The 27142-nt window shown below is 41.9% G+C and overlaps 1 protein-coding gene across 8 annotated transcripts in view; it reads left to right on the forward strand.

Annotated features, from left to right (window-relative positions):
- The first annotated feature begins 238 nt into the window (after positions 1 to 238).
- celf5a (cugbp, Elav-like family member 5a) overlaps positions 239 to 27142 on the forward strand; it is a 193211-nt gene continuing 166307 nt past the window's right edge. For all 8 annotated transcript variants that reach the window (XM_085449579.1, XM_085449582.1, XM_085449580.1 and 5 more), the window contains exons 1-2: positions 239 to 651; positions 20474 to 20556. In XM_085449579.1, coding sequence (XP_085305705.1) covers positions 294 to 651; positions 20474 to 20556 — 441 coding nt within the window. In that variant the 5' untranslated portion in view covers positions 239 to 293. The remainder of the gene's footprint in view (positions 652 to 20473; positions 20557 to 27142) is intronic.

The following is a 27142-nucleotide window of genomic DNA, read 5'->3' on the forward strand; positions in this document are numbered from 1 at the left end:
TGATGGGATAGGGAACATAGGCAGATGATCCGCTGTGGCGACCCCTAAAGGAAGCAGCCGAAAGAAGTCTTTTTTGAGTTCGAGTACATCATAAACACCACTGGGTGTCGCTCTATAGTGTCTCATATCGCTTCTGCGCGCTTATTTCACCACTATCAACCCCCTCTTCCTCGCTGTGTGTGCGTGTGTGTTGTGTGTCGGATAGAAAGTCAGCCTGGTTTCCAGCTGAGTGCTTGCTCTCTCACAGTGTGTGTGTGTGTTGTCATTATTATCCACTCTGCTCCCAGCTCAGAATGGCCAGATTCACTCAGACTGAAACAAGAAGGCAGCACCATCCACAGCAGCCCCAGCCCTCTCACTCCAGCCTGGTTTTCACCGGACCGGGGGCACCACCGACCCAACAACCACTACTACTTATCCCACATCAGCACCAGTACCCTCAGATCACATTTCCGAAACCCATGAACGGGTCAGAACCCATTTCAATTCATCCGGAGAGCGGCAACATGAAAGACCAAGATGCCATTAAACTGTTTATCGGGCAGATACCGCGGAACTTGGAAGAAAAAGACCTGAAACCCCTGTTTGAACAGTTTGGGAAAATCCACGAACTGACAGTTCTCAAGGACCGATACACCGGCATGCACAAAGGTAATGTGTCGCCCCTCGAATGGCTGAGAGGCCCATATGAAGCTTAATATCTGCTTATTAGTATCTGTACGTACTGAACTGATTTGTAGTGAAATGCGGATTTTTGTCACTTTTATTTTCATGTTTAATCGGGCTTAATCGCTCAGCTGTCAATCCCCCAAATAATCTGTATCGTTATGCTCATCACTGCTCATATTTCTGTATAACATTCATGAGGTTTGGCATTTTGCTCCAGTTGCTTTTTTTGTGCGTAAGGCAAGTTTTTAGCTTTTTAGTAATTATCAGATTGGTTTGACGCGCTTTTGTATTTCTATCTCTAAATTTCAGTATTTATTATGACCACAAAAAGAAAGATTTGCACATATTTTGAGTGTTTTGAACACGAGGAACAATTCTTCATTTTATTGCCTTTGAGTGTTTCCTTAACACGCTCCTAAGTGGGGCAGAGGCGCTCGGAAAGGATGCATTTTTCAACAGCCTCCTCTTGCCAGTCCCATCTTTTGCGGAGGGGCGGCATCATTTATTCATCCATATGCTTTCTTTAACATCTCCCCATGTGCAAATAGAGCGGGCTGGGTGCAAACGCGACACGGCGAAATCAGTTCAATTCTACAACGTCTCCAAAGGGCGCACGAACTGTCACAAGATGACGGACGTCGCCACGGAGAGTGGGCAGTGATGCTTCTGCTGAAATGGAAGCAGAGGGTGTAAATCCACTCAGGTCACTATACATACACTGACAACTTCCATCTTCCATAATGAAGTTGGCTAGCAAGAATATAGATCACTGCCTGGGTGGGAAAAGCATTTCACGATACAGCCCCCCCTCATACCCCGCACCCCCCATCCCCTAGATTCAAGCAGTGCAGACGTCATCATTGTCATCGTCATGACCCGTGAACCCTCACCCAACCTTTAATTTAGACCTGAAGTGCATAACCCCAGAGCTGCACTGGTTTAGCTGATCAGTGACATTCAGGCTTTGACTACAAGCACTGTGATCACTGTTAGTTTCATTGTAACGGTCAGGCCAGTGCACTGTCCACAAAGTTTGCAACATCTTATTCATATAACGACAAAAGGGCAATTGCATACTTAATGCATTTGGAGAACATTTATGGTGATTTCATTGCTGACACGTAGAAGTCACAAACAAAAGCATGCAATGGCCTCGACTATCATTTAGTCAAATCCACAGTTATAAAAAACCCTTTTCTTTGTTTTTTTCCACACGTGGATTCTTCATTTCGCAGAGCAGATGCAGATGTGTGAAGGATGTAAGCACAGGAGATAAGCCTTTTATTACAGTGACATTTAGAAAAGACAAATGATAATGTATGACAGTAAACATTACAAACCCTGTCGTGTCATGCATCAAGTCACCATCGCAAGATATTAAATTTGTTTCTGCTACAAAGGTCGTCCCCATCTCCTTCAGAATAATTAATACAAGTCTTTGTGAGGGTTTCAAACCAGGATACAGTTACAGTATATAATAATAATAATAATGTTTGCCACATATTTTATGACGGTCGTAAAGTTGATGTTATTGTTGTGGAAGTCATTTCTTCAGTATTGCACTGATCTGGTTTGCTTTGGATGTGTGTGTTTTTGTGCTTGTGTTCATGCATATACTAAAATGTCATTTCACCCATGTTACAGTGATGGCAGTATTTTGGGTCCTGAATGATGTCACCTTACCGTGCTATCAGGGAAAAAACAATTTAGGCTTTCCACATAACATAAACAGCACATTTCCATTACGCATACAAAAACACTGATCTTTGGTAGACATGTATATAATTCAAGTGAAATATTTGACATTTGTCTAGGCCATAAATTTGATATGTCATAATTAGCAATTATTTTGTCAATTAATACAGTGATAAACTGCTTAACTACATTGTAATTCATTTGAAAAGGTTTTTTGTTAGATTTCCTCGTAGCATTATATTATCATCAATGTATTACATCATTCTTGCCCTGGTGGTAAAGTAGAAGAAGTAGGAAAATGTGTAATTGAGATGTACTGCTTGCTTTCGGTGAGACTCTGTATGATCAACCTCCTCAGTTCTCTTGTCAGTTTGAAATGCAAAACTCAAAAGAGCCTTTCAACAAAGTGAAATCCCTTAAAAATATCCAGTGAACCTTTATATCTGTTCATTGTGCATTATAAATTTTTTTTTTTTTTTGCATTTTACTAAACAAAAAATCTTGTTTAAATGTAGCTGGATAATCCTCTCCTTCTGATCTAGCAAAAATGCTAAAAATATGATTCCAAATGCATTTCTCATGTCATTATTTACCCTGAATTTTAACGTACAAACCGCTAATTAGTTTTAGATAAGCATAGTTCAGTCAAATTAAATGAGTTAGGATGTAATGAAGCCTTGTTGCACAATTAACAATACAAAATCAAACTCTAATGTGTCAGTGATCCTTGATGAGGTTATTTTATAGTTAATCACGTTATTAAGCAGAAAAAGGATTATGGGGTACGCATCCTGATGGAAACACTGGGCAAGCACCCTCAAAGTGGCACATTCACACTAACAAAGACATCGATGGACAGAGGAACACACGCACATACACACATGCGCACATGCTATTTTCATTATACTAAGTGTTGTGCATTCGTAGCCATTGTGCTTATTCTGTCATTTGGATTTTTTGGATTTTCATTTCATCCACATTGTGCTCTCTGTGTTTATTTCCTCTTTTCTTATGCAGCTGTTTTTTCCCCTTGGTAATCCGAGAGGGAAAACATGGAATTAGTTTGTAAAGCGTGATAATAATGCATGGCCATAATAACTTGACTCAAGAGGATTAGCAAATGTGCATTGTCTGAAGCAGCAGTCTCTTGGGTGATCAGCTGGTTGCCTCCCTAAACAGTGGCTGCCTCTGCCAATTAAAAATTCAGTCTAGCCTGCCTCTTCAAATGATTAATTCTGCCCACGCTGTCGATGGCCTGCCAATTATTGTCGCCCAATTGGTATTAATAAGTAGAGGATTTCCTGATGTTGAATTTATCACAGACTATGAAAACTTCTCCCTTTGGCTCTAATTACCTTTGACTAGCACATGCAGAACAAATACATACATGCATATATGCACTTGCATATATCCAGAACCAGTGTTCCTTTTATGCATTGTGCCTGTTATGTTGCTTGCTATATCAAATTCTTTAATTAAAAGTGCAGTTGGGTAGATTATATCATGTGAGTTTCCACAATGCACTCAGATCAGAGAGGAAATGTATAATTTAGCACAACAGGTAGACGCATAGACAAAAAAAAATCCCTAGGTTGCTCCATTCTGCCGAGTAAGGCTGCCTGGATATCAATACTAAGCTTGTGTTGAGTATTACTGTGTTAATGCATTTATAAATGGAGATATTGCCATAGACCCCAGCAAGCAGAAGCACATTAAATCACAGAATAATCTAATGAAATATTTATTCAAGTTTTTATTTTTTCCTTCGTCTGAAGCAGTCTGATGGATAGGGTTTCTCTGTAAGCTGTGCTCCTCAAAGAATAAAGAAGGAAGGAAGCACAGCTAGTTGGAACAAAGCATATTCATCAAACCAGAACTATACATTCCAGTTTTCCTTTATGAAGATGGAGCTTAAAGGCAACAGCACTGGTTAAACCAACCGTTGGTTTGTTAAAGCTGCTTTCTTCCTTTGATATTATGGAAGTACATGCACACATTTTCATATTACGTGTGCCTTATGGAAAGTGTCAAAGATCACGGCACTGCTGTAGGACAGCATCCCTCCTGGGGAAACAGATGGGAAAAATTCGCTTACATCCATAAACAGAGCTGTAGATACGACATGGACTGTACAGAAAGACCGAACTGTGTTAATATTACAGATTTAATAGACAGCTTTGGAACTTATTCCTTTTGACATTATTGCCTATTTACTAATGAAATGAACCAATATCATAAATGCCATGAAAGCTACACTCCGTTCCAGCTGTGCGTGTGACCTCTGAGTCACCTGAAAAACAATTCTCGGTCTCTGTGTAGTTTTGTGCAGTGATTCGATTGAACAAATCTAGAATAAAATCTCCTGTCAGAGTCTAGTGAGCGAAGGCCACCGAGCCAAGCTAATGCAGTAACAACACTTGCCTCGCAATCTTTAAACGTCTGTAAATATTGTAATAAGCAACAGGGCTTTCCTCATAAAAGATGCAGCAGCTCAACGGGTACTGACAGGCGCTATGGGCCTTGACTTCAGGATGAGGAGTGCTGCCTCCCTCTCTCTCCTGCTCTTTTCTGTTGGTTTCCCAAGCAGATTGGCAATCTTAGATGGCAACAAGGCTGCGCTCTGCTGGAGGTTTGTATCTGCTCACCAGGCTCACCTGACTTTTATTCCGTCTCCGATTCCCTCTCCTTTAATACCTGCCCAGGAGAGCCTTTCAGATGGATTGATTTCCTGCACCAATGCAACATTCATTATTGCTTGCAGTATATTATACTTTCAGTTTGTTGGAAGTGCTGTTACACCATGACCTTTGTGGAATGTGTTTGCTGTAAATGGGTGCCCAGAATGGGAACAGAGATGGGAAAATGAGCAGTGAGGTCTAACTCATTAATAAAACCTCTAATGTTTTTGCATTTCATTAACTCAAGTAAATAAAGCTCTTTGGTCCTTCATTCTACATTTTCTGGACAGTGTTTGTGTTTCAAGGGATGGTGGTGATGCCATGGTGTTTTAAAAAGTTATATTGGTAAGTTGACTGTTTTGATGACAACCTATAATAATAATCGATGCGAGATGGAAGGCGATTTTAATTTGCGCTACTGGCTTTTTCCAGAAATTTTAAATGGAAGATTTTTGAGTTGAATTATTTTTGGCTGTTTTGTGGACACATTTCTTTTCTAAAGGTAGAGTTGGCAGAAGCGCGCTGCCTTCCTGCTCAGGCTCAAAGGTCAGAGCTATTTTCTTAGGCTTCTATCTCCCTCTATTTAGACTATCTATTTTGAATGGGCAGCTTTGCAGAGTGCCATTGCCTACAGAGCAGAGTGTACTCTTATGAGGGGGGAGGGGGGTTATAAAGGCACAGAGGGCGGAAAAGGGAGAGCGCGAGGAGGAGGGGGTTGGTGGTTTCTGTTAGAATAGCATGAGCTCTTTAATGTTGTGTTTGAGCCTGGCTGGGCACAGATTCATTTTAGAAGGAAAATGAAATAACAAGGGAGAGGGGAGAGAGGAGATTTTAATGCAATGTTTTGTGATAATCCCTCTCCATTTTGGAATGGTTCAGGAGAACTCATGCGATAAAGCCTTGTACAAGCCTGGAAAATAATAAGTTATTTGTCTTGTCTTATAGTACCGTGCCCTTGGAGGGCTTGCTAGCCCCCGTGTTTTGGACAAAAAACAATCACAGATTAGTCAAGCTGTCACATTTCTCTGATTGCCAAATCGTCGAGTCCTTGATATTGGTGTGAATGAACAATGCATTTATGTCTTACACGAATCTGCCTGAGAGTGCACGTGAACACAAAGCTTTGTGGATACTGGACTTGGTACTCTCACCTAATCCCCCCCCACTGTCATACAGCCCGGTGTGACAGAGAGCATTTGCACAGTTAGGATGGAACATGTATGAAGCGGGGCTCACGAGGCAAATGACAGACAGACACATGGCACAGAACAATGGATGTATGGACAGATGGATAAGTGTTTGTCAGAGATGCAGAAACAAATGGCAGCTTTTATCCCAAGGCGCTGGGAGAGCAGAGTGATGGTTCAGCTTGGGACATGGAGGATGCCTCTGACAGGCTGTTTGCCGTTTGGGCAACAGTGGATGGGATGGATTGAGGAGGAGCAGAGGCCAAGCTTGGCAGATAAAATAATCACCTGAAAGCTGCTGACATGAGAAAATCCCTCTAGTAACACTAGTAATATGTAATTCAATAATACCACTGCTACTTGTAATGTTAATTCTGTGCTGTCCAGAGGTGATTTCTTATTTTATGATTAGAATGCAAGCAGTAACAGCAAAACTGTTTATAATTAATGACAAAATATATTATGCGAAAAATGTTAGTATTTTGACAGCGTGAATAATATGGTAGTTTGCCACCCTAAGTGGGGATAAGCAGAACTATTAGCAGACCTTGTTTTCCACAGATATTAAGCAATCCTTGAAATTTAAGGAAGGCACATTTTAGATTGGAAAATGTCTAAGAATGCTCAAGTCCATGAGGGATGTGTGAAGATACATGTGGCTCAGCACGGTTATAAATAGATATTCTGTGGTATTTCCGAAAATAGGTTAAGCTGCCATCGCTGCACTGCTGGCATGGCATCACTGATTGCCTGCCAGCCTCCCCAAAAGACTGCTCCCGTACTGTGCTCAAAAGGAGGGAGAGACAGAGGGAGCATCTGTGGGCGACTGCAGGCCTCGTTTCCAGCGCCTTTCCATGCCTCCCCTCACACCCCGTCTCTTCCATCGCTCAGCCATCTCTCTCCACGCTCCTTCCATCCATCTTTCTCACTTAAGGAGTGATGCCGCAGCCAACAGTCTCTGTGCTCTATTGCCAGTGACATAAACTGGTCAGAGGCTTTGTACTAGAGATGTATCGCATCCATTTTTTGTGTGTGTTTGATACAAGCAAATTGCATGCCAGAATAGAAAGATGAGAGACAGAATTTGTGTTACTTTTCTGGTGATCAAATATTAATTTTGTAGAATAAGCAAAGTATATGGACTTTATATGAGTTCCATTATGGCATCTGATCTGTGGTACACTGTACAACGGTAGATCTGGCTTAATTAAAAAAGACTATCTATCTATCTATCTATCTATCTATCTATCTATCTATCTATCTATCTATCTATCTATCTATCTATCTATCTATCTATCTATCTATCTATCTATCTATCTATCTATCTATCTATCTATCTATCTATCTATCTATCTATCTATCTATCTATCTATCTATCTATCTATCTATCTATCTATCTATCTATCTATCTATCTATCTATCCATTTAATGTGGTTACCAGGAAATACAGTACATCGAGACAATTAACACCCCGGTGTCTGCTTGTTAGTCACACCATTAGTGTTAATTAATTGTCTCCTCCAGCTGCAGTGGTGATATGAGATAAATAAATAAAAGTTAGGACAATGACACAAATTATATTGTTGGCAAGCAGGGTATAAGTGAAAATGAGCTTTTGAAAGATGGAAAATAAAAAAACAGTATTCATTACCAGCGTCTTTATAAAGGCTTGTGTATATACATCAGTCTCGAAGAGGAGGTCACTGATTGCATCGTGACTACCTCCGGCACCACTTGCTGGACATGCAACGGAGCACCTTCTCTAAGAGACTGATTCAGCTTCACTGCCACAAGGACAGATACAGTATTGGACACATTTTATACTTACTTCACATTAACAAATTAATTTTCCAATGTGGGATAAATCAAGTGTATCTCATTTCATTAGGTTGCCCATGTACAGCGGTATACTGATAGAGAATGAATGTGTGAATGATTTCACCAGGTAGTGTTTTTTGCTCTCCTTGCATGTCTGTCTTTCTCATCCCTCTTTCAAACAGTCCATCCAAGCAACCTCCGTGCCTTTGAAGCGATGTCTTTTAAGGTACCTTTCAATTTGTAAAATCAAAGTGACTGAGAACCTGATCTGTCTCTTAGTCCATAGTCAGTTTGCAGCTGCCAGTCATCTATGATTGTGGCTTTGCTATGATCAATTGAGCTGTCTCAGAGGTTTAAATGCCTTTTAGTTTTAGACAGAGGACATGCATTTTTAGTAATATTGCATCAAATATGCCATACATTAAAGGGAAACTTTAAATACAAACGGTGTGGGCCAAAATGAAAGGGATTTTATGGTTTCCTTTCTTGTAGTCCTGTTTTCCTCTTTCAAGAGGTTGTTAGAGTACATGAAGAGGATGCAGTTTTCTGACTTTGACTCGGGCAGAGGGAGGTGGGGTGGGGGCACATAGAGTTATTGATTTCCTTGGCCGGAGCAGACTTGGCTCAGGGAGGGAAGCAGGGATGACAGGCTGGAGAGACGGGACTTGGCAGGTAAACTCTTGTTGCCCTCCCAGAAGTAACACGGCAGGAGGCAGTAAGTGTGAACCTACACATTATTTACAGCTCTGTGAAACTCTATCCATTAACAGTGTCAATTAGCTTGCTCATCAGGGATGCAGGGCACTGGACTACTATTTATAGATTGGACCATGGCTTTAATAGCAAAAGAGGGATGATGTACTCAGAGAGTCTACAAAAGTCAAGACTTACTTTAAAGGCTATAGAACAGTGGAGGATGCCAAAGTGCTGTATCATAAGTGTTATCCAGCCAAATATCAGGGATTCTGGCCAATTCTGGGGACGGGCTGCTGGTTGCAATCTGCCATGTCACCAACAAAACCTGCATTTGGTGCCAACTTTATAAAGTGGTTGTTGGAAATTCCTTTTTAATGCTAATACGTGTATATGTCATAAGTATGTTTGCCAACATGCAGATCAAATATAACATGGACATCTACAATTGGCACAAGTTCACTTAATAGCAAATATAACAAGCTGATAATTGAAGGATTTATGAGGTTTCTCTTCCAAAGTCTCTGTGAGTTGAGACTTTCCCGCTGCTAGCAATCCCTGTGTTTATGCTTGCAACTGATTGTAGGAGTCTTTCCTTTGCTTTTATTAAATAGTTGGATAACATTAAGGAGACGGCTGAATATTTGCATCCACAAAGAAAAGTACATTTATCTAAATGTCACAACAATCTCCAGATAGGTTGTTCTGAGTTTGAGCTTTAACCTCTATTATATGTTCATAAAAATGTGATTCATTTTCTCAATTTAAAAATGTATTGGAATGCATGATAGTAAACATACAAAGGAGCCTTGCATAATCTTACTGCCAACCTTACAATTCTGCAACAAGAAGTCTAGTGACAATTAAAGTGTTTAATTGCAACACACATTGCATAATTAAATATATTATAACTGAGGCATTATTATAATAAGACTTATAATTAATGTGAACAACATTTTCAGATAGTTTGTGATTATAAACAAACAAATACAAGTTCGTGACAATGATTTGACATGTCAGTTTTAATTATTTATGGTTTATTAGGGAATGAACTATTGATGTGTTGTAGTACGTTGAACTTTTTAACTCTCAAAAACACTTTGTATGTCTGCTTTATTTACGGCTATAGTTCACAATGATAGTTTTAACACATTTATACAGTTATTCTGTCATAGAAAGATAGTCAGTCATGACTTACCAGCTGGAATATATATGAAGTACCACTTAAGCAACACTTATTCTAGTAAGTGACTGTGAAGGTATCAGTATACAGTGCGTGCCTGCATTGCTGTGATGGTTTCTATTTCCCTGTATTGATCATGAAACATATACTGAGCATTTCAGAAAGAATTAAATGTAATTGTCACACTCATTAGGCAATATATCACATGTACACACAAATACATGAATGCACACACACACACACACACACACACGAAATCCTTTGGGAGGTTCTGCCTATGGATCTGTTTGACCGCTTCTTGGAGGCTATAGTGTAGTCTATGTGAGCAAGTAGCAACAAATCAATGGCTGAGGTTCTTCTACTCAGGGGTCAGAGAGGATACCACGAGGGTGCAGGGGCTATTTGTTGCCTTCATGATAGACACCGATGCTCCTCAGTGCTCTGCAGTGTTCATCCTCCCCCAGCTCATAGTGAAGGTGTGATGGGAGGGTTAGTGAAGGAGGAAATGGAAAAGGATTTTGGAGCTGGGTGCAGCAGAGATGAAGGGTTACAGTTATTAGTGGAGGAGTGATGGAAGAGTGCACGAGGATTCAGGGTTAGGAGATGTTTACTGTGCACAGTTTCTGGTGCTATGGAAGGTGAATGTCTGACATAATTAAGGTTTACAGGTTAAAGAAGGCTACTGCTTTTATTACAATATCATTATGAGGCTCATTATTAAGCTGGGGCAGCAAAAATGTTGTTGTCAGAACAATGACTGAGACTGTTTTGAAAGGTCCCTGCCATCGCTAGCTGTTTTTCTTTGCCCTCTTTCAGCCTTCGCCCTAAGTATTGACATGATTGTTGTGTGTAAACAGATCAAGAAGTGTGGTTGTGTTTTTTTCAAAGATAAGAAAATGATTAGATAAACTAAAAGATTCTATGAGACCAGACTGATTACCCCCCTCGTGGTCAATCTGTGCCATAGAGCCTCCCGCCTAACCGACTGGCGATGATTCGGGTCATAATCACGTTTCATCCACGCCGATGATGTGCGTTTCAGCTACCGACCCTTCTGAAAGGCTCTCAGTTCCCTTAGAGCCCTGCATGGCAGTAAATGAAGTAAGCAAGTAATCTAGCCACAGTGATAGCGTTTTCCAAAGAGTGCAAATGATGTGTGAGCGAGCAGACAAGGCTGGTGCCAGGATTGGCTCAGTTTCTGCTACCTTCACACTTTCTGGCCAAGGAAATGCCACAGTGAGAGCAAGTTCACACTTTTTCATTACACTGGGGCAGCTTGGCTCCTCTGGGGCAAGGAGATGGAGAAAAGAGGGTATGAAAGGTGGAGTTTAAAAGAGAGAGGTTGTGGTTTAAACCGGGCCTGTCTCCTCGGAATTGCATTCATATTTGACGATTCTGCAGTACGCATTTTATGCCCACTGCCTATGTAGAAGTAGGGTGCTCGTATTCAGCTTACCAGCAGCTACCAGAGTGGCAGTGCAAATTACTAAATGCTGAGATTGTGAAAATTACAAAAGACGGAAACAAACACTTTAAGTAAAAGTTCCAGACTCATAGAAACATTCAGCAAAAATTCTAACAAATGATAAAAAAATAAAATAAAATAAGGGGATGTGACTTAAATTTGGGAGCTATTTTAGGTCAAACTTTAAAAAAAAGAACCCACAAAAATTAAACATAATCATAATAAAACAAAAGAGCCAAACATGAAAAAGCTGCATATATCCAGACAGAAATGTACCAAATTGAGAAACTTTTCATTTTGTATAGAAGAAGGAAGGCACAATGCAATAATACTCCAAGTATTATACTTCAACTTGCACTTAGACCAGTTACAATTCTGCACCAGGTTATTATAATTATGTTAGCTGAGGGAGTAAAACAAATAAAGCAAACTGTAAATTCAAATCATTTCAGTTTTATTTATACCGCGCCAAATCACAACGACAGTTTCCTCAAGGCGCTTTATATTGCAAGGTAAAGACCTACAATAACAAAGAGACATATTTCGAAATCATATTTACCAGGAAAAGTCTGTTTGCTGAGACTGAATTATTAATTCTAGATGACAAACTTGAATAAACTTGAATTTTCTCTAAAACAGTAAATTGAAAAAATATCCTCAAAGACTTTGTTTTGGGGGTTTGGTGGGGGAATTTTCTTGATACACAACTTTAATGCCACTACCAATAACAATAGCCAAAAATAAGTATTTTAAATGGCCAATGAAGTAACAGCAGTTTTCTTTTTTTTTTTTTTTTTTTTTTTTTTTTTTTTTGGAAGTGTTTTCAAAGGAATCACTACTGGTCAGAGTATTTCTGGCTGACTAATTTAAAACAATATTTCTGAAAGAGTAAACAGATAGCTGGTCAAGGAACCAATCCAGCCATAGTATTCTCAGTAATATCTCAGTAATATTTTACTATCTTTTTAAAATTATTTTTTATTTAGGTGTGTGAATTTTTTTGAGTGTTTCTACATTTGAGCTACTTATTATTCTTTACACCATAAAGGAAACATATGTGTGCTTTTGCAGGACTTCAGGAATGTATTTCATTGCCAAATAGACCTAAAGAGCACTAAAGGATGGCACAGCAGGAGTGCCTCCTGTGTCTCACAGACCCCGTGGACATACACTCGTGATTTCTACGACTGAGCAGGAACGCACTTCTTACTTACTGTCTTCCGTTCTCCCTCTGCCTCACGCGCTCCCTCCCTCTCTCCCATGTAACACTCTTTAATTACATGCCAATTCAGTGCAGAGGAGATGGAGAGACTCGGCCTTATTTCCCAGTACACACGTACCCCACTTAAAAATATATCATTAAGAAATGGGAGACCAGACACGGGGAGCTGCTGATGGAGATGAGAAGCTGGGAAAGACGAGAGGAGAAGAGGAATCTCTTCTCTTTGCAGCTGAAATCAATGTTTTAGACAAAGCTGTTTTAGGTTTCTGTCAGATGATGCAGAGGATCATCTCCTCGCAGTGGGAAGGCTTCCCCCATTGCTGTGTCAGCAGGCTCTGATTACAGTGGCTTTTTGTTGTATTTCAAACAATTTCATCATGCTCCCCCCCACTCACACTTTTGCACTTGGTATGCAACGCAGCGCTGGCAATTTGTACGTGTTTGGATTCCAATTATGGAGTTGTTAAAGCTTTTTCGCCTGTGGCCTGCAAATTCTTATTAAGCCATACATTAAAGAGCACAGAATCACATTTAAATGGAGTTCATGTTTCTCTTTTGTTTGCCAGTGTTGTGGTTGCTATTAATTTATTCGCAATGCCCTATGCATTACACATTAACAAATAAATCGCGTTTGTGATTGTAATGCAAAATACTTGTTTCTTATTCAGAGATGGGGCAAGCGTTTGTCAAGTAAACCAACAACAAGCCCAGAGAGAGTGAAAAAGAGAGAAAAACAAGCACCAAAATGGAACCATTCCCTTCTGCTACCCTCGCCCATTTAAGAAACAAACAAACAAACAAAGCCAAAACAACAACGTGTAACAGTCTGGGTATTGCGTCAAGTTCAAGCTAATGAGCAATACGAATTAAATGGTAGTGTGAGTGACTGAGGGGTTTAATTGGGGGACGCAGTTTGACACGATTATTTTTGGGGTAACTGGGACAGGTAAGGCACCATTAACGCTGTCAGAGACTTGAAAGATCACAACCTGCATACACGTTGCTGCTGTTTGTCTTTCATGCGATCATTTAGGCTATAGTGGTTAAATATTGTAATGAGGGTCAGCGCATCCGCAGTCATGAAGGCACATATCCACGTTACAGACACTTTAGGCAGCGAGGCAAAAAGAGGTCCAAATCAATGAATAGATCAGTGACTTTTATGACATTTTACCCTTCAGTGGAGAAACCATTGTTGTACAAGGGTCAGTAAAACTGTAAATACCGTACATGTGCTGTTCGGCTGTATTTATGCTTGTAGAGGGGCACAAAGAGTGGTGCATGGATGGGTAAAAGTGATCCCATCTGAAACAAGAACAACAGATTGAAATATTGTCTCTATGAAAACTCTTAATATATCACCACCCACTGAATATATTTGGCTGTTGAAATGAGATCCAAAATGCAGCGGCTGCTAATAAACCATATTCAGAGTGGCAGAAATATGATGCATGCTAACCCATATGAACCTCATTAATAGAACACAAGCAAATCTATTTATTCAGATAGTCAGGGGGAAAATGATTGCCTCATTTTTCCATCTGGCTTCTCTCCTCTCCTCTCCTTCCTGCACTGCATGCTGGGAGTGTGAGTGAATGGGTGTGTGAAGGTGTTTGGTGAGTGCGTGGAGCGGCTGAGTGAGTTTGGGACGTTTGGACTGTTTTTTCCGGAAAACTTTGGGCTTTATGGGTGGTTAAAAGGTAAGGCAAGTTTATTTCATTGTGTTGTGTGAAATGAAGAATTTTAGTTAATTGGCCAGTTTTACCTTGAGTCATGGCGTCCCTCCCCAGTGAGGGTTCGCCTCCCCTGTCTATTAGACATGGGGCCAGGGTGGTGGCATCCCAGCAGTACACCGTGGAGCAGGTTCTGCTAGCTGTTGGTGAACAGGTGGGCCTTAGCAAGAACAAAAACATTGATGTGTTCTTTTTGCAGGAAACACATAGCACTATAGATAATGAGACAGAATCGGGAACGAGTTGGAATGGGCAGGCTTTTTTAAGTTATGGTACTAACCTCAATGCGGGTGTAGCAATTTTATTTTCTAGGTACCTTCAACTGTCACATGTTTCTGTCTGTGAGATAGAGCAGGGAAGGGCACGGGTAGTAAAAGCAACCATTAAGGGAATATCTTTTGCTTTTATGAATGTATACGCCCATAACTCAGCTGCGGGTTGTGTGCGATTACTTCATAAAATTAATGATGAGTTATCAAAATTAAATAGTGGTTCAATAATAGTGGTGGGAGGGGACTGGAATTGCACAACCCACCCTTCAGTTGACAGAAACACAGGAGGGCCTCACCCACCTTCGGGCTCACTTTTGTCTACAATCATTCTTCAGAATGATTTGACTGATGTGTGGAGAAAGCTCCATCCCACAACCAGACAGTATACATATGTAAAAGTTTCTGAGAGCAATGTGAAGGCAGCTCGGCTTGATAGATTATACAGGGAGTGCAGAATTATTAGGCAAATGAGTATTTTGTCCACATCATCCTCTTCATGCATGTTGTCTTACTCCAAGCTGTATAGGCTCGAAAGCCTACCACCAATTAAGCATATTAGGTGATGTGCATCTCTGTAATGAGAAGGGGTGTGGTCTAATGACATCAACACCCTATATCAGGTGTGCATAATTATTAGGCAACTTCCTTTCCTTTGGCAAAATGGGTCAAAAGAAGGACTTGACAGGCTCAGAAAAGTCAAAAATAGTGAGATATCTTGCAGAGGGATGCAGCAGTCTCAAAATTGCAAAGCTTCTGAAGCGTGGTCATCGAACAATCAAGCGTTTCATTCAAAATAGTCAACAGGGTTGCAAGAAGCGTGTGGAACAACCAAGGCGCAAAATAACTGCCCATGAACTGAGAAAAGTCAAGCGTGCAGCTGCCAAGATGCCACTTGCCACCAGTTTGGCCATATTTCAGAGCTGCAACATCACTGGAGTGCCCAAAAGCACAAGGTGTGCAATACTCAGAGACATGGCCAAGGTAAGAAAGGCTGAAAGACGACCACCACTGAACAAGACACACAAGCTGAAACGTCAAGACCGGGCCAAGAAATATCTCAAGACTGGTTTTTCTAAGGTTTTATGGACTGATGAAACGAGAGTGAGTCTTGATGGGCCAGATGGATGGGCCCGTGGCTGGATTGGTAAAGGGCAGAGAGCTCCAGTCCGACTCAGACGCCAGCAAGGTGGAGGTGGAGTACTGGTTTGGGCTGGTATCATCAAAGATGAGCTTGTGGGGCCTTTTCGGGTTGAGGATGGAGTCAAGCTCAACTCCCAGTCCCACTGCCAGTTTCTGGAAGACACCTTCTTCAAGCAGTGGTACAGCAAGAAGTCTGCATCCTTCAAGAAAAACATGATTTTCATGCAGGACAATGCTCCATCACACGCGTCCAAGTACTCCACAGCGTGGCTGGCAAGAAAGGGTATAAAAGAACAAAAACTAATGACATGGCCTCCTTGTTCACCTGATCTGAACCCCATTGGGAACCTGTGGTCCATCATCAAATGTGAGATTTACAAGGAGGGAAAACAGTACACCTCTCTGAACAGTGTCTGGGAGGCTGTGGTTGCTGCTGCACGCAATGTTGATGGTGAACAGATCAAAACACTGACAGAATCCATGGATGGCAGGCTTTTGAGTGTCCTTGCAAAGAAAGGTGGCTATATTGGTCGCTGATTTGTTTTTGTTTTGTTTTTGAATGTCAGAAATGTATATTTGTGAATGTGGAGATGTTATATTGGTTTCACTGGTAAAAATAAATAATTGAAATGGGTATATATTTGTTTTTTGTTAAGTTGCCTAATAATTATGCACAGTAATAGTCACCTGCACACACAGATATCCCCCTAAAATAGCTCAAACTAAAAACAAACTAAAAACTACTTCCAAAAACATTCAGCTTTGATATTAATGAGTTTTTTGGGTTCATTGAGAACATGGTTGTTGTTCAATAATAAAATTATTCCTCAAAAATACAACTTGCCTAATAATTCTGCACTCCCTGTATATCAACCAGATGTATAATAGTAGACTAGTTAAAGCAGAGATTTCACCTGTTGGTTTTTCTGATTTCTGGTGCCACTGGAAACAAAGGAAAACGGACTTTTGCAATTTGGCTCAATAGTGGGAGGTGGGGAAAACACAGATTAAGCTTTTTTGTCACCAATACACATCACATGCAACGGCTACTGTTAAAGACTACTTTGAGGACTTAGAACGAGAGCTCAAGAGGCTAGAGACTGAGATTATAAGTGGGACAGATAATACAAATAATACCTGGGACAGCAGGAGGAAGGCTTTGAGCAAGTTTCTTCACGAAAGAGCAAAGGGTGCTCTTATTAGGACTCGGATTTCTACTATTAAAGAAATAGGTGCCCCAACAAGGTTCCTTTTTAAGCTGGAGAAAAGGGTTCGAGAGTCACACCAAATGTTGCACTTAAGGCTTCCAAATGGGAAGGTGATATCTGACTCAGTAGAAATGAGGAAGCTTGCCATTGACTTTTATGCCAGCCTCTTTAGTGCTGACACGTGTGACCCTGAATGTGTGACGAAGATGCTGGTGGGGCTGCCACGGCTGGATGAGGCTGAATCGGCTGTGCTGGAGTCTATTTCCTTTGAGGAGATGTCTTCAGCGGTTCAACAACTCAATGGTGGTCGGTCATCAGGAGTTGATGGTCTTCCTGTGGAATTTTACCAGGAATTCTGGTCGCTTCTAGGAGAGGACATTCATGAGGTTTTCACATACTGTATGACCACTGGGATCTTGCCAACAAGTTGCACAAGGGCAGTTTTGACTTCACTGCCAAAGAAAGGGGACCTGGGCTTGCTCAAAAATTGGAGGCCTGTCTCTTTGCTTTGTACGGACTACAAGATTCTTGCAAAATGTCTTTCTAACAGGTTGAAGACCTGTATTGACATGATTGTTGATGTGGATCAAGCATACTGTGTCCCTGAAAGAACTATTATGGACAACTTGTTTTCAATTCGAGACATTATTGATCTGGCCAAGCTCAAGGACTTGGATGTGGGGTTTTTATCTCTGGATCAAGAAAAAACTTTTGATAGAGTGGATCACCACTATTTGTTTAAAACTTTAGAAGCTTTTGGGTTTGGGAACATTTTCATTTCTTGGATCCAATTGTTGTATTCAAATGCTGCTGTCATGTTAAAGGTGGGGGGAGGGTTAAGTCGGCCTGCTCCAGCTCAGAGGGGCATCAGGCAGGGATGCCCTCTTTCTGGTATGTTGTATACGCTGGCCATTGAACCCCTTTTACACCATCTTAGATAGGGACTCTCAGGTTTTACCTTTGACGAAGCAGGAAGTCCAGTAAAATTGTCAGCTTATGCTGATGATGTTACGGTTTTTATAACCGGTCAAAGTGATATTGAAACACTCAGACAGACACTGGACTTATATGACCGAGCATCCTCCGCGAAGGTTAACTGGTCAAAGTGTGAAGGTTTCATTTTGGGAGGGTGGGTTGATAAAGAGGAGCCAGTGTTACCGGCAGAATTACAGTGGAACAGGGAGGGACTGGAGTGTTTGGGAGTGTTTTTGGGAACTGATGCTTTTCAGGGGAAGAACTGGGAGGGTGTTGTTGAACACATTGCTGCCCGGTTGTCTCGATGGACTTGGGTCCTGCCGGAGTTGTCTTACAGGGGAAGGACTTTGGTTGTTAACAACTTGGCCGCTTCTGTACTCTGGCACCATGCCGCTGTTGTTGAACTTCCAGCCTCTCTTATCAAGGGGATACAAAAAAGACTGGTTACTTTCTTTTGGGGAGGGTTCCACTGGATCAGGTCTGCTGTGCTGTCTCTCTCTGTGTCAGAGAGGGGGTCAGAGTTTGATTGACCTTTGCAGCCGTATCACAGCGTTCCGTCTTAAGACAGCACAGCGAGACTGTTCTCAATTTTTGGTGATGTTGGTGAGGAGCCTCTTTTTTACAATCCCTTGGTGCCAAGTAAGATGCTCAGCACTGCTAGTGTGCAGAGGTTCCTCATAAATGCTGGTCCTACCAAGCTGGTGGGCCTGAGGATGGCGGGGCATTGGAAAACGGCTGCCAAGGTGGCTCAGGAGACTGGGATCCGGTCTCTGTGATTTCTGGAGAAGCTGGTGGAAGAAGCCATGGGTGGTCTTCCTGGACTCGTAAGGGCTGCGCTGGGGACTCGCTCTGCGGGTGGTCAACCAAATTCAGCTGACTTTCCTTCGCTGTCTCTTTGTGCCGCAGTGGGAGGATGAGGAGGGAGGCTCTCTTCTTTCCTTTCTAACACCTGTTCCTGGTGACCTGTCAAAGATCTCTAAGAAGGCTATATACGAGGTGGCTGTAAAGGTGCTGAACAGGGGATTGTTGGCTGGTGTTCTGGAGTTGAAGTGGTCAGGTGTGTTGGCTCCTGGGTCATCTCCAAGGGGCAGCTGGAGGTCCCTGTACAAAACTCCCATGGAGAAACGCAGTGCGGATCTCCAGTGGAGAATAGTGCATGGGGCCGTGGCTACGAACAGACACGTGGCACATATGGATCCACGAACAGGGAACCACTGTCCTTTCTGTCTGACTGAGGAAACACTGCAGCACCTGTGGCTAGGTTGTTCCAGGCTAGCTGGCCTTTTTTTTTATTGCTGCGGCAGTGGCTTGCTGGCCTTGGGAGTATTTTGGAGGAGGGTCTCTTTATCCTGGGTCCGAGGTACTCTGCAGTGCAGCGTAGGAAGGTTGGCTTGATTAATTTTTTAATAAGTCAGGCGAAGATGAGTATATGGCTCACAAGGAGGAACAAAATGAAGGGAACAGGATCTGTTAATTTAGGAATTATGTTTAAAGGGTTAGTAGGTGCACGTTTGAAAGTAGAGTTTGTTTATTACAAGATGGTGTCCAACATTGTAGAGTTTGTCCCTATTTGGGGCATTAATGGAGTTTTGTGTAATATCACTGATGATGATTTAGTTTTGAATTTTTGAAGAAAGCCGAATGGAGTGTCTTCTGGTTTTGTTTTTCTTTTTTTGTGTTTATTGTATTTGGGTGGGGTTGATGGTGGGAGGGGAGGGTTGTTCATATGTTGATTTGGCATTCATTTTCGGTTATGGTTGTGAGTTGAAGTATTGATTTAATAAAGGTGTGTTAAAGGTCAAAGGTCTCTTCTCTTCTCTTCTCTTCTCTTCTCATGTGCAGTTAATTCCACAGATGTATGTATGCTTTGGTTCTAGATCAATGTCTCATAGTTGGGCATCAACCCAAGAGTTTTAACGGCCTGTCCTGTCTTTTCTTTTCTTTTTTTTTGGCAGCATCTCTTTCCTTTAGCCATCCCTAAACTATTACATCCCTTCTTCTCTCCTTTTCCACCCCACTCAATACTCCCCTGCAGTCTTGTTTCTTTTGTCTCCGCTGCTGTCACAGCCTCTCAGGGTGAGGACACTGGCCAGGCTGCTAAGAGCTTTGAACAGGACATGGCACTAGTGTTGGGGAAGCTGGGCAGGCTTGGCTATTCATCCAAATAATGCTCTTTGCATCTCCTACTTTTTTTTTTTTTTGCTGTGGTTGGCTCTTCTTTCTCCCCTTGCCATCATCGAAAATTTTCTACATGTAGCCTTGTGTCTTGCATGGTTGCCTGTTTCTATTAACTTGCTCTGTTTAGTCTAAGAGATGTTTTCAATGGGTTTTCAGTAACTCAGGAGACCTTCAGCACAGATTTGGTTCTTTAATTGTGTTTAATTGCGTGCTTGGTAATTGTCCAATTCCTTCAGTTCATTCTCATTAATGTACCAGTTTCTTTAGCTGATATTTCTTGCAAATGGCTGTGTCATTTTGCATTGTGTGCATAATTTATGTGTAAGTGTTGTTCTGACTTTGATCTTTGTGTTGCAGGTTGTGCATTTCTCACCTACTGCGCCCGAGAGTCGGCCATAAAAGCCCAGAACGCCCTCCACGAACAGAAAACACTGCCAGGGGTAAGTGTCTGCCTCTCTCTCCACCGCTTTTCACCTTCTTTCTTTTCTCTCTATGGTGGTCAGCCATGCCACCTGCACCCGGCTGCACATCAGCCGGAATTCTCCTTGTACAGTGTCAGAGATGAAAAACACTTTAGAAAGCAATTAAATCAATAGCTCAGCCTTTTGAAGGCCCGGTTTAAACTTTTTCATGTGTCTGTTCTCAAGGGGATATTGCCAGCATTGATCAGACCCACTCTGCCTCATACTTTTGAAGTAATAGCATAGAATGACATAGAAATAGAAAGCTCTGCATTTCTGGAAAGTCAAAAAGACAACGTGAAACGGAGTGTAGGTTTTAGTTTCGTTTGTATTTGTTGAGGCAAACAAAAGTTTGCACACATTTTTATTTCGCAGGGATAACATTTTGATGTACATTTATATGCACGTATGCATTAGTGCAAAGCTTTTGTGTGAGTTTGTTCCTATGTTCCAACAGTGTAGGTGGATTGAGTGTCAACGCTGACATTATGTCATGTGTCCTGCCCTCTACATGCTCTGTCCAGGTAGCGCCCTCCCCACACTGGTCTAAACCAAATATTTCTAGTAGCCAGAATATGGCTGAGGCAGAATATCTTCTCTGTTGTGCTACATGTGGGCAACTTTGGACAGAAGCCCTGCCTGATTCTTCCAACAATGTCTGAAAGCCATATGAGAAAACAACCAGAGAGATGCTAATAATACGGGAGTGGGCAGAAGTGACTATCACAGAGGTAGTGCTGCTTCATGCGGTCAAGACTGCATCGGGACAGTTCACTAGCTGGGCCCGTGCCCTCAATTCAGGTTTGACAACGTTTTGTCATAGATAAAGGCGAATGGCTTAAATATGAATTGAACTGCGGTTTGGGGAAGGCCTCAGAGGGGACTGGCGACGGCTCCCGGGCCTGGCAGATCCCCATGTACTAATGAGAAGTGAAGAAGTAAAAGAATTGAAAAGGGGCAGGGAGGGTGGGGCACAAAAACGAGAACGAACAGCTCATAGAGCTGGGGGGTCATATATAGATGAGAACCGGAAGGGGCGTGTTTAGAGGCGTGGTTCCGCTTCTGAAATTTAGATAATTTATCTCCAATTTTTTTTTTAGTTTTTTTTTAGCTCTGTTCAGTTATGTGTTACAAAAGGCAGATTTGAGTCTTGATTTCTTGATTTTCCACTAAGTTTTTCCTCCCACGGCTCGGAGCCATTAATAACTGGAGGGGCATCCATAAGGGCTGATGTGCTATTAAGATAAGATAAGATAAGATAAGATAAGATAACCTTTATTAGTCCCACACGTGGGAAATTTGTTTTGTCACAGCAGGAAGTGGACAGTGCAAAAGTTATGACGCAAAAATTAGAATACAATAAGAATAAATACAGTACACAGCTGTACAGAATAGAATAAAATAATATACTATATACAGTAGAATAAAATAGAATAAAAATATACAATAAGATAAAAATAGAATACGAATGCTATATACAACTGAGTAAAAATACAACGATGCCAGAAAAGATTATTGCACTTAGTGTTATTGCACATGTGTGGATGTGTGTGTTTGTTCAGTTAAAGTCTTTGTTGTGGAGTCTGACAGCAGTGGGGAGGAAAGACCTGCGAAATCTCTCCGTCCCACACCGTGGGTGCCGCAGTCTCCCACTGAAGGAGCTGCTCAGTGCTGTCACAGGATGTGGCTGAATGTATAAAGGAGAGATACAAGTCCTCATGCCCCTTTGTTCAAAGCGAAGAGAAGACCTCCAAATCACCTGGGCTCAGTCAGGTTTAACAGTCACCTTAATGGAGAGCTATAAACAGCCCCAGGTAATAGTAACAAAATAAAAAATCTTATGATTGTACAGCTGTATTTATAAATTTAGCAAACTCAGACAAAGAGTCTGAAAGTTTGTCCTTTCATGTTTGCGCGCGCACACACACACACACACACACACACACACACACACACACACACACACACACACATTCACTGGCTGCTGAAGTTGCCGTGTATCACATGTGAGAAATAAAACCCTTTTCTTGTACCTTTCATTCCTACTTTAGCCCTCCTGCTGATTTTCCCCTTTACCCCACCCAGTCCTATCCACCCCACATCCTTCTGTCTCCCCCGCTCCCACTGCTCCACTGCTGCTGCTCTCCCTGAGACAAAGCATGTCATAGAAATGTAACAGGCAGACGCTGATGGGTGTCAGGCTGAGGGTGCTTTACTCTTCCCTTCAACTTCACTCACACACACAAACACCACTGGTCCAAGGAAGCACAGGCAGTGCGTGCTGTATACTCTACTGGCCATAAGTAAAACAGTAGCTACAGGGACACTGGTGTGCACCAGTGTCCCTAATCATCCTGTATGCATGGTCAGGTTTAGGAAGAGTAACTTTCATTTACATTATAGAACATTGTGCACATCATAGGAAGAAAATCCATGCTGCAGTGTGTGTGTTTGACATGTGCCTGCCTCTCATAGCTTTTACCGTCCTCTCTTGAGCCTCGCTGCTCTTAAATCTTTTGCGATATGACCCCTGTTGCTTCGCTGCTTGATGGTAAGTAGATATGCCAGTTGTTTGTTTGCAAAATCCTGCTTGATATGCAGTTTGCCAGGGGCTATGGTATAATTAATGTAAACTAGGAATTCTCCCGAGATGGGTTATGAGGTATTAACGTCTGCGTTTTGTCATTATCCCCTGCATCGCTGCTCTCGAGCGTTTCAGTTTGACCAGTGTGGCTACCCATCCATATTTGCTGTTTTAAATGCCTGAATTGGAATTAATGCCAAACCACCAAAATCCTACTGGACTTTACTTTTTGCAAATGACTAGAACCGTGCATGGAAATTGTACAACCTAACTAGCTTTTCTACGCCTCAAGCAGGGCCGACAAACAAGCACCCCCACGTACACACATGACCGCAAAGACACGGACACCAGCATTCACATACTTGAATTTCATGAGATGGACTGTTTTGAATTTTGGGTAAGTGTATAATTCAAACTCTGTGTATGTTGTAATGTCCTTGAGCAAAGTGCTGAATCTCTGACCTCTACTTTGCTTTTCCTGCTGAGAGGGGGAACGCAAACTGACTTGAAACTTGTAACTTGTAGGAGATTTTTATTCCAGTTTGATTTTGAAACCACCCCTATTTACTGGTTCCTTATTCAAAGGTATAAGACTCTGCAAATTTAGCAAACCTGTGCGTACTTTGGCAAAAGCCAAGCAAATGTTGAATTCGTAATGGGCACTATTAATCTACTGTGTTCTCAGCCATATGTTTTTCTGGTGTTAGTAGTTGCTCAAGGTCAAAATTTCCTTCTAACAAAATCTAGATTTCTTTGTATCTCTGTGTAAATAGAGTTTCTATGCAGGAGAATTTTACTTTGTAAAACAATGAAAGACAGAAGAGTACAAAATCTTATTACAGTACTGACCATGACTAAAAAGCAGGTGGATAATAAAAGTATTAAACCTTCAGGTTAATTCAGGTTTACACTTTTATTCCAGTGTTTACATTTTAGCTTTACAAAAAGCTATAATTATGGCTTATTCATATTTCATATCTAAACACTCGCTGAGTCACACACAAAAAACCCAGTGTTATTAGGAAGAAGTGCTAGTGTTCTTGGATGTTATTATCTGTGTCCCCCTGTTACACATTAGCTGCTGAAAGGAACAGTATGGCCTAATGGAAGTGTACTGGACTGGAATATAGATTCCTGCAGTGAAGTGTGATGGGAACCTCGGGGACACGAGTGCCTGACATAAGTTTGGCCACAGAATAGGAGAACCTCTGACAGTTTACCAGGTGTGTGCCGCTTGGCTCTATTAGTCGTGTGTGTTTGTGTACATGTGGTAAGCTGGCTTTGCACTGCTGCCAGTTCTGTGTATATACAGATAGCAATGTATAAAGGTGGGACGAAAAACATGCGCACATGGCGGTGTGCCCTGATTGCATACCCCCCAATGACAGCGAGTCTGGAATATATTTGTGTGCCGCTGATGGAGAGACATTTAATTTTCTAACATATACCAAACTAGTGAGCTTTTGAGTATGTGACTGTTCAAGCATGTCCTATCAGTATTTCTTTCCAAGCCAACTGAAATATAAATATCCCCTGATGGCCACTAAAATGTTTTCTGATGACTCTTTATGGCAGTTAATGCCCACTTCCTACCGCAAATGGTGAGTATACTTGTGAGTTTCACAGCTCCCTACACAAGTCTGCAGGAGATTTACTCCTCCCAGCTTAGCATCATGACAAAATCCCGCATCCCTCACACTATCCGCCCACCCATCCCCCTCCCTGTCTCCATCCTCCACTTCCCCCAACTCTCCTAAAACTCTCTGTCCTCTCACTGCAACTCCTCAAATCCAACAGATCCAAGAAATAATCTCAGTCGCAGACTAGCAAGTCTACCTACTGTTGCATAGAACAAATCACGCTGCCGTCCCTTTTTTTGGGCTAGCACCGTGTATAACGGTGATTGTCTTTGAGAGGCATTGGTGGAAATATGTTTGCTGCATGCATTCAGTCCTAGTATTAGTACAGCTCGACCTGGGGGGAGTGTAAGCGGCTGGCAGTGATTCAGGAGGCAGGTTTATGGAAATAGCAGCCACATTAAAAACCCAATGAGAGCAGGGGGAAGATTATGCTCCGGCACACACATGTAGCCTCCTGCAATGTCAACACTAGTAGATATCCTCCCTCTCGATTGCTTTCCTCTGTCTCCATTTCTGTCTCTTCTGCTCCCTCACTGTTGCGCTCTGCCCTCTGCTATATACATACCTGCACTGTTAGTCTTCTGTGTGAGTGCACACGGATGCAGTCTGTTTCTATATGTGTGTTTGTATGTGTAATTGTGTGTACATGCCGCTGCTCACCTGAACCATAACAGCATGAGAGAGGAGTGAGAAGCAAAGCGTGGTTATATTGTGGAGAATGGCTGAGCTGGTACTGGGGAAATGAGGCTGGCTCCACCATGCTGCAAATGGCCCATCTTTACTTCATTGGGTTTTATTCATACACGTATATGCACAGACACACACATAACATATTTACCTATGCTTACTAATGCATCCTATCCACCTGTTTATTGTCTACAGCCAAGGCTTGCTGTGTGCTGCCTGGCTGCTGCAAAGGCTGAATAATTCAATGCTACACTACGTAGTGTGTTCACATTGGTGACAAATTAAGAAAAAAAAACTTGAACCCTTGACCCTGTAGTTAGGGGATTTGGTAGCTGTGTTCTGCTGTCATGGTTCGGCTCCACATGGCCCCTCAGTGGAACAGCTTATTGAAAATCTAAAGAACATCACGTTGGCTTCATGCCTTTAGGTTATAATGAAACACGTCTGACCTGATGGAAATGCTCTCTTCAAGAATGGCATGTGCCTTTCACAATCAGCAGATCTGAATCCAAATGAACCCCTACAGGGGTTTTTGCATATAACACACTCCACTAGAGTTGCAGTGATTTGTAGAATTGTAAGACGCATTAATGCTGTTTCAGTGGCATGTGGGAGAGCTGCTTGTGAGAACACGAAGATGCATTCAGATCAGAACCGAGCTGGTCTTTGCCCTGCCTGCTCTGCAGTACAAAATGTGTGTGATGTCAGATTGTGCCACTATGTACAAAGCTAATATTCAGTTCTGCTAGTTTTTGGGAGTCACGTGTGCCTCCTGCACACTCTGTCCAGGTTCCTCCCTCGCCTAAACCACATCAAGTATTTCCAGAGGTGCAGAGATCTCTGAAATGGAGCGCTTCCTGCTTTCCTGCTGTGCATTACATGTGAGAAAGGATAAGTGTGGAAAATATCGTGACCTGAGTTCGCCCGTGAAAGAGTTTTTCCTTTAATATGTCACCCCTCCGTACATGAATGTAGTGTACTGGCTGGTTGTGTATGTGCTGTATGTGACTGTGCTGAGTGGGTGAGGGTGGGGGTGGATATAGAGCAGACTGGTCAGCATGAAGCCAATCGGTGCTGGCAGGATTGGAGACCTTGTAGTCAGGGAAAGGGGACTCGTTAGAATTTAGCCTTTGGGTAACTGCAATACGTGTTCATGTGTCTGGGTGTGTTCGTATGCATGTGTGTATATTTTCAGGAAAAAGATAACATTATTGTGTATGTTAGAAAGGGCATGAGGGTGGTCTTTAATTTTTTTCCGTTTTATGAACTGTACAGGATTTTGTGTTGCGAAGTTTATACTGAAATGAGAATAGGATATTATAGATATTAGTTTTTAAATCATGTTTGTGATCTCTTCTGTTCTGAACTTAATACCCAGGTCTGATGATGTGCTACGAACTGGAGATCATTTATCCAAATTTCAGGAGCCGGACCACATGTCGTACATTTCTCCTTCTGGTTCTTTGACTATGCTTGTCCCGTCTTCCATTCACTTATCAGAAGGTTTGTCAAATGTAACTGAGGGCGTGGTCCCTACTAATGCAAAATTTTTAACTTAGTGTTAGTGTGCATGTGTCAGCAAACACTTTTTATTTACCTATTATTGGTGGGACTGTGGTATATGGCACCTAACAATGTTCCCAAATCATATCAG

Source organism: Copadichromis virginalis, linkage group LG23, assembly GCF_057382275.1.
Source record: "Copadichromis virginalis isolate Kocher_CV1m ecotype Utaka linkage group LG23, C_Virginalis_male_GT1.1, whole genome shotgun sequence".
NCBI classification, from domain to species: domain Eukaryota; kingdom Metazoa; phylum Chordata; class Actinopteri; order Cichliformes; family Cichlidae; genus Copadichromis; species Copadichromis virginalis.